The sequence below is a fragment of the Athene noctua genome, chromosome 1 (assembly GCF_965140245.1).
Source record: "Athene noctua chromosome 1, bAthNoc1.hap1.1, whole genome shotgun sequence".
NCBI classification, from domain to species: Eukaryota; Metazoa; Chordata; class Aves; order Strigiformes; family Strigidae; genus Athene; species Athene noctua.
The window spans coordinates 130891523-130900515 of NC_134037.1; the positions used below are offsets into that span (position 1 = coordinate 130891523).

Below are 8993 nucleotides of genomic sequence, written 5' to 3' on the forward strand. Positions count from 1 at the left end.
ATGTAAATGTCAAGTACTAGGTGAGCCAAATCCACTAATATGAAAAAGTCATCAGAATCTAAAACCTTAAAAATGTTTTAATTTCTTTAAGTTTTGCATATTTGACCAATTTTCTTGCTGACCCATCAAACACAGCATGAATTCTGTATTTTACAACTCAAGTTCCTGTGTGTCAAAGCAGCAAGCAGGTAAAATCTTAAGTCTCCTAACAGAAATGCCTGCAGTAGATTCTTAGTTTCCATAAAGTACCCTTATGTCACTGAATGAAGAGGCTGGTTTTCAGGGAATGATTTAGCGGAGATCTGTATAGACACTGTAAATCTAATTTAGCACATCTAAATAAGCTCCTGTTCTAAATCATTCTTGTCATCAGCTATGGAGTCAAGGGACACTAAGATCCTAATTTAGCCAGCTAAATTAGGCCTGTAACACTAGGCAGTACTGACACTGCCTTACAGGATCAGTTTAGGATAAGCACAGCTACACAGCTAACCAGTAGTTCTGATCGGCAGTGAAAACCACAGCAGCATCTACCCAGAAGTGCTCTCGGGTTCTTCTTACTCAGCTAACGAATGATGCTGTGTTGAGACACTTAGTAAGCCTTGATCATGCATTACTATCAGTCAGTTTTCTTAACAGATGGTTCAATGATATGTTCAGGAAGCTATGAGTTGTTTTTCAATATAGGTGAGGACAAAATCAGGAACACCCAAAAATCCATTGTGAAACAAAGAGAAGATAGAATGTAGGTCAGATTCTGACTGAGGGAGTCATGTAAAATAGTTTTAAACAAGGTTAAGGATTTCACAAGCACTTTCTGCTGGTAATATGCACCCTTTGGGATTTAAAACCTCTTAAGCAGTTATTCTGGAGTGCATCCTGCTCATTACTCTTATGAAGAGATAAATAATGCAAGGACAAATCCCTAAGTCTTAACTCTGTTATAAAAGGAAGAATTTGGATTTATAGGTTTATTCTTTTTAAAACAATGAAATACATTACATATGTGAACTGTCTGGACAACAACCAAGTCAAAACTGCTTTTTCAAGACTGAACTCACCAGAGGCGCAACTGAACATGTCTTTCTCTGCTTTCCTTCCCTTCTCAGATTCCACCACTTGAGTCATTTGCTGTATGGAATCTGCCTATTGTTTGTTCTAGTTTAAGTTTGGCATCTACTAGCTTCATGCTTTATCCTCAAAGTTATGTCAGTTACTGAAGGTCTAAAGTAATTCCAACTGAGCTATAAATTATTCAACAGGATATTATTTCAGCTTTCTTTTCCTTCCCTGTTGTGGTGCTCAGAGTATCTATGCTCAACACTTCATGACGAAGTTGCCAAAGGTGATTAATCTTCTCCCTTCCTTCTGCTAGCATGTTTATGTAAATGTATGCAAGACTTCAGGAGAGCAAAGGAGTGCTCAGAGGAAGGTAACCGGACACAAAGAAGATTAATGCCATCATCTGACATGACGCTACAGAATGAGTTAGGAAGTAGTAACACAAAGTGAAGAGGAGACAGGTAACAGGGGCTTGGACAATCAACAGGGTCAGCAAACTTCTTCAGCACTGAGGGCAAATCTCAACAAATCAACTGGAAACTCTTGTGCATGCATTTTAAAGCCTCTTCAGCTGACAGAAGACAGAACTTCTCTGGAAATAAATTATACAGGTTACTATCTACTAGTCGATGGTACTAGAGAAGAAACTGATAGATAAATATCTGAAGGGATAAGACTTCCCTATCTACCACACTAAGCAATAGAAATCTTGCTCAAACACTTCCACAAGGGCAATCTCCTTACATCAATCTCCCTGAATTCTGCATCTAAAAACAATCTCATGCTAGAACTGGATTAACAGTTCAGCAGATGTTAGTTATTCCTTATTATTTATTTATTGAGTTATTTATAAACCAAATTTCTTCTCTGAAGCACAACCTCCTCCTGCATCAAAACTCCCAACCCTCTTCAATAGGGATTTTCTTGCAGTTTTAATCTAGGTTGTGTTCCTCACCCTGTGTTTGATTAGTTTTCTCTAACAACTTTTTAATTTGGGACAGGTTTTTTTTCAGAGCACAATTTTCATGTTTACTTCTTCACAAGGAAACCTATAGTGAAGTTTAAGGCAGCAAACAGCTTCCTACATCTATGAGCCTATGCTACATCTTAGGCACTGAGGTCAGATGTGTGTATGTCTGTGCATTCTTGGGCAAATATGAGTTCTGGAGGACCTTTACACTTGTGAAATTAAGGGGGCTTGTTTTCCATCAGGATGAAAGTGTCACAGCATAAGACCAGAAATGCTGTCAGTGACTTCATTTTACATGCAGCAAAAGAGTTTCCAACAGGCTGTTCTTTGTATATTGACTACTCAGAAGCACTGTTATTAAAACGTATTACAAATGAAGTAGTGAAACTGGGAGCTGGCATCTTTATCTCACTGTCACCTTTGGGAGCAAAGGAACCAATTAATACTGGCAGGCATTGTGGATTTTAAGACAGGATAGGACAGTCCTACATTAATTTGTGCACTGAAAACTCACTAACGGTCAGACAAATGAACAGCAAAACTATGGTGATATCTCTCATTCACTACTAGCTTGAGAAAGATTTGTTTTCAGGGTAAGCCAAGCACTTTGTGAATATGTCTATGAGACTAAAGAGCCACAAAAAAATCTGGAAGCTTAAGGGGATTTAAAAGTTTTTACTGTGACATGCTTAGAATGACCACAGCTCTCTGCAAGTTATGCAAATTGTCCCAAGCACCTCTAATGTATTATTTCTTATAGTGCCGTTTTCTATAGTTAATTAATGTGTAAAAATGCTTTGGTTTGATTTTGTTTGCGTTTTTTATAAGATGTACCACACAAGTTAAATATTTTATTGTCATTAGAATAATTAAGCCTTAGAGCATCCCACAAAGGCCAGGTGATACTACTAATACCTAAGCAGCAGCTGTGAGAGAGAAGAGACACACAGAAGATAGAATATTTATCAAATCAAAGTTAGAGAGGCAGGCAATAGCATAAAAAAAACCCCAACACATTTGATTGTCCTGGATCAGTGTACTCACTTGCTTAAATTTATTTGTTAGTTATTTTTTATGAACAGTGCAATTCTCATATGGTGGAAATTCTAAAATTTACACGCTAGATAGATTTTGTTCACATTTCCTTAGAACCTCTTACAATGTAAGCCAGACTAAAAAAAAAAAAAAAAATCAAGCAGTGGCTCTCATAATTTCTGGAAGATCTATTAGACTGTGACAGGCATCTGCTTCCTCTTCACCTTGCTATCAGCCCTGAATTTTCCTATCTATCTTTTTTTCCCATGATTATGAACTATGTTGGATTTTTATGGTCATATGCTCTAGACTATGTAGACCCCAGAGTTTACTTCCAAAGATAACTCTAGAAAGGACATCTGAGATGTGACCACTGTCCCTGGGACTCCACAGTGAGCTACAGGCTGTTTAAAAAAGGAGATTCTTGAACAGAAAGAAACCAGCAGAGTAAGGCAAAACCAACTCAAAGTCCTCTTTAATATTAGGAGATTGTATCCCATCTCCCGAACTTGAATGTCCCTTTTAGGAAATGTTATACAGTGCAGGATTTAGGCAAAGAAACCTCTCACTGTGGATACTGCTGAGATTAACTGCCACTAAGATTCAAAGAACTATTACACATTAAGAAAAGGAATAGCAATTCCAGTGAAGGTGAGAACTGCTAAAACAGTTTGCTTTCTGGTATTATCATCACCAGTTGTAGGACAGGAAAAAGCATTGTTTATATCATGCTGACTTTCTGTGTGCAGTCAGAGCATGCTAGTTAAATAGAAACATATTTACCACTGGCTTTCAGTAAAATAATAGTGGAATTTAATTGCTGCTTATTACTGTATGGATTCCAGCACTAATAACACTAAGAAGGACTCAAGATGAAGCCACAACGCTGTAATTCCACACAACAAAATGACAGAATGAAGTAAAAGCCCTCGTGGTTTACAACAGATTTTCCACAAAAGAAACATTTTATAAAAAGTAGTTCCAATACACAAGTCACCACAGAATGTTTTCCTGATGTGTTTTTCTACCTGTAGATAGTTAAGAATATGAAAGATATGATTAATTCCAGTTCTCTGCAAAATGTTCATTTTCATTCTCAAATTCTGATCATCTCCCGAAACAGGAAAGGGAAGGGGAAGGGAGGGGAGCGGAGCGGAGAGGAGAGGAGTATAAGAGGGAAAAATGGCCCTGCTGCTCTTTAGGAAAAGAGTATCCGCATATTGGTACCATGTAATTTCTGACCAAATAACAGAAGGCTAATAATAGTAGTTAGTTCAGAGCTGTGGGAAACATATAGACCTAAACTGGAAGGGAACAATTGTGACCCCATGCAGCCCTGATTTCACAGACAATGATATCGTATACACTACATGTGTTCTTAGACCGAGTTTTATAAAGAAACACAGGAATTTTCGTTTTGGGGACCACTGGGGTTGCACTATAGTGATCTAAGAGAAGTTTATGAAGAAGGGTTTATATGCGACACATTTTTTCTGTTTTCCTCTAACTAGCAACACACAAGATGTTCATGGGCCTGCAGCACATGGTTAATGAGGATTGTCAAGCAAAGAGAAGGTTGAATGGCACTCTAAGAGCAGCCCTATGTAAAAGGAAACAAGAAAAAAGGGCCAAACCCTTCTTGACAACAGCAGATAGTAAAACAAGGGGCTACGTAATCAGATGATGATTCGGAGGTTCAGGTTGACCATTTGGAAAAAAAAACCTTTTCACTAGGAAAATTACTACAACACTGTGACAAGTAACTAAAGATCTTGGGAGGCTTTCGAGACTGAGCTAGATAAAGCCAAAGCAATGTGATCTGTTGTTGTCAATAGTCCAGCTTTAAGTGGGAGGTTAGACAGAGACCTCCAGAGATCCCTTCCACATCTCTGTGACTTAAAAATGTGAAGACAGTTATAATTATAAAAATATTAATATATTTAGACTTTTATTTTTTTACATATTCGTTTGGATATTACGGAATCTGCCAAGAACTCATTTTTCAGTTACCTGTGATGCTTTTCATGAACATATCAAAATGTAAATAAGTTCAGAATTCTATGGAGACACTATTGTTCCCACTGCCCCTCTCAATTTATTTAAGTCCCACCACTCTGAAGGAAAATAGAACACACTTTTGTTATTTGGCCAGCTAAATGATGATATATATGTAAATTCTTTCCCTAAAGACAGACACATACATTTGTCCCTTGCAAGGTACTATCCTACTTATTTCTATACATATATGTGTATGAGAGCAAGACTCTGTCCCACACAGGCACCTTCTTGTCCCCAGAGATGTTCAGAGTTTTGTGAGGAAAGAAAAAACAAATTTTACAAGGGTCTGGAAGCAATTTGTTATTTGAGTACTGCAGTGTTTACGCATGCAGAAATGACAAGGAAAATGTAAAACACATTCAGCAGGATTTCCATGAATACTCCTGCATTCCTGTGTTCGAGGGAGCAACCCTGCACAGCAATAAAAAACTGCGTTGATTCAGTATTTACATGTGAAGACACAGGCAATCTTCTTGATAATCTAAGGTCTAAGAGGGGTCACTGTGCATTGTTGACACCCAGGCCATGGGGGTGAGAAACACCAGTCCGACCCAGGAAGTGACTGACCACCAGAATGTGGAACACTTCCACTCTAACCCACAGTAAGGGCAACCTTGAGAGACAGAAAGCAGAATCCTTGCAGAAAAAAAAAACATTCTTCCAGCTGACTGCAGAATATGACTGTGCTATGTCTCATATACACTTAATAATAATTTAAAAAAAAACAAAAAAACAAAACAACGAACAGACGCCCGTGCATTTTTTTGTGTGCTTTACCAATGAAACAGGAAAGACAAGAGTATGTGTTATAAATTTCTCGCTGAAGTCCTGCACTCAGGGTCATTCTTTTGCAAACTAATAAACCCACCTGTGAAAGCAGGTAAGATTGGAACTCCAGAAGCATTCCACCTCGAAAGAAGAAATCTGATAGAGAAAAGTGCTCCAGGCTTGTTTAAAGTTTATCTACTGGCAAAAAAGCCTAAGGGAAAAGAGTGAGAATCAGCTACAGAGAGAGCAGAAGAAGAAAGGAAGACAACAAGGCTAAAACGCACTGTACCTTTTCTGCTGGAGTAAGTAGATTTCATCCAGATGTTTATCCCAGGATTTTTTGCCTTGCAACTTCTGACTTAGTCCATTCCACATCCGGAAATAGAAGGGCTTCCTATCCCCAAATAAAGGTACCCCCATAGCACGTCCCCTTTTCTCTCTTGCCTAGCTGCCTGAAAGCCAACAATCCCCACTTTGAAAACAGTCAGGGAAGGCTCCCTACAGGTCACCACTCCTCCACCCCCAGTCTGTTACTTACAGAGGAGACCGTCTGTCAGCCGCATCAGCTGATCAAAGTAATGTAAAAACACAAAATAAAATCACTTGTCTCTAGCAGACCATAGACTGAGCATAATCAAGTACTTAGTTTCCAAAATAGCCCAACCCAAAGGTGTGTCTGATTTAGAAGCAGTTTGCCAGCAGCTTACCCCCTCACAATGACCCTATACAGCACTGCAGAATATGTACAGCATCAGTGTCCTTGGCTTCTAGTATTTCGTTTCTGAGGTCTAGAATTTAGAAGTAATCCTCCTTATGCATCTCTGAATTCCTCTGGAAAGCAACATTTAAGCAATTTTGAAATAGACAGCTGAACAGGTCAGACAAAACAGCTTTTAGGTGAGTGAACATGTGCAAACGTGCCCTAAAAGACACTGCACTCTGGGAAGGTAGTATAGAGGAGGACACACCTCCCACCCCAACCGTCTGCAAATCCCATTAAAGAAATTATCATTATAGACTCCACCTTCTCTGCGTCAAACAAAATCACAAGCTGGAAGAAGAGTTTATGTAGATTAATGTGTAAACTTTGCATATTTAATTTTCCTTTAACGTTCCACAATCTCTCACTGTTTCTTCACATTTCTTCCAGAAAAGCTTATTTAGGAAAGGGATGAAAATTTCTATTTAACAAAAACTAGGTTTTGGTATAGGAAAACATCATGAATGTCATGTGTGTGTGTGTGTGTGTGTCTGTAAAGCAGTAGAAAAAATATCAAAATAAAGAGAGGAGACAGCTTCTTCTTCATGTGAAGAAGCTGGAAGCTATGTGGGAGAAAAAAAATCTTTCCCTAAAGTCTTATCCTAATATTCTTGCATCCTGAATCAACAGAGATGTCCCTTCATTCTTACTCCTGCTGTAGTGGAAAAGAATTCTCTTTAGGGTGCCTGAACATAGGCAGAATCAGTAGGTAAGGGAGAAAAGTGTGTAAAGCAATAGGGCTGAGTCATTAAACTCCTGGTTTATTTAGAGGTTACTTAGACTTACCTAACCAGGATTCACATCCAAACTTCTGTAAACTCATGATGTATCCTATCCTGTAAAAAATGTAAATCACCCTGCAGAAAAAACAATGCCTTAAGGCAAACTTGAGGACTCATATTGGAAAATTTGTTTCACTGAATTGTCCAGTTCATTACATTACAGCTTTCATTATAGCTTCAGACTGCAGTAAATCTGACTCCGTACCTTCCTCAATTGCATGGATATGAAGTCTGAATACTGCGAAAGAGTGTTTTCTTGTAATTCATGATAGAGGTCATTTTCAAAGGTAGTAGAATACAGAGATGAAAGATGGATGAAATATGTAAGAACATTGCACAGACCAAAGTCTGTTTAGCAGATCATGGACATACCTCTTAAGCACTGCAAGGCTTTCAGTCTAGAATGCTGTAAACAGGTTTTCAAAACTAAGTTTCAAAAACTAAGGACCTGATAAGGCCTAATAGTTGAGGGGTGAAATGTAAGTCTATATGGTTTTGGTGTACGTGGTTTGACACATACCTGGTACTTGCTTTTACCTTTTGTATGCCTTTTCACAGCTCCTAAGTCATGCTATGACTCTGGCTCCTAGCCTGCATACTCAAGGCCTACTTTTAGCTCCTGACATTATTCTAGCTTTGTCTGTTTGTTGTTCCAGAACCCTACTGCAAACAGGATTTTTACCCTGGCTCTTAGTGATGCCCTTTCCTGGTGTGTGTCTTGACTTCTCTTGTTTCTGACTTGGGCTGATTCTGGCTGTCCTGATTCCTGAAATCTCTTGATTCCAGCTTGGCCCTACCTAACGAGTATGACAGCTCATGTCAAAATCTCCTTACACACAATTTCCCTCCTATGTCCATAGTCCATGAGTAGCAAAGTATGCACAAAGAAATACAAAGCACAACCTGGACAAATGTGTTCCTCACAACACAGTGTCTTAACAACACAAAATTAGCATCAGACTAGCAATGATATGATGTTGGTTCTGTGCAGTTCAGTCACACCATGGTTCTAGGAGATCTATCAATACTGCATATGGCACGGTTAGGATGTGCTGCCCTTTGCAGAGCTATAGAAACCGTATAAATAAGCCACTATCTGGAAATACTTCATCAAAACCCAAAGAACTCCTATTTTCATATACCTACTAGGAATTCCTATTTTCACATACAAGGGAACAGGACAGCCCTGTTTGCCACTGGGGATTGTGATCCTGCCAGAAACACTACTATACACTTTTTTATAGTGCATTGCATTTCTTTTAGGTCAGCCTAGATTTAAAAACAAACAACCGACATAGATCTGCATAGCTGATTATGAATGAACTGACTTTTGGTGCCCCTGGAACTTAAGTCAGTCTTTTCCAGCAACATGCCTAAAAAGGAAAAATTATAGAAAAAGATTACAGCAAAATTTTCTACACCATCTCCAGTTTTCATCCCAGCCACCCCTTCAATTCCTTCCTTCTTTCAAACATAAATCAAAATGGCTATTCCCTGGCCTATTATAAAAGTAATTTCAGTGCTAATGTAGAGACAGACATAATTTGCACAGTACATG

General features: G+C 38.6%; 1 protein-coding gene across 1 annotated transcript in view; it reads right to left on the reverse strand.

Annotated features, from left to right (window-relative positions):
* The window catches only part of LOC141970612 (transient receptor potential cation channel subfamily V member 6-like), a 29897-nt gene extending 23584 nt beyond the window's left edge, over positions 1-6313 (reverse strand). Inside the window, exon 1 of the mRNA XM_074927282.1 lies at positions 6183-6313. Coding sequence (XP_074783383.1) covers positions 6183-6313 — 131 coding nt within the window. The remainder of the gene's footprint in view (positions 1-6182) is intronic.
* Positions 6314-8993: the final 2680 nt, after the last annotated feature.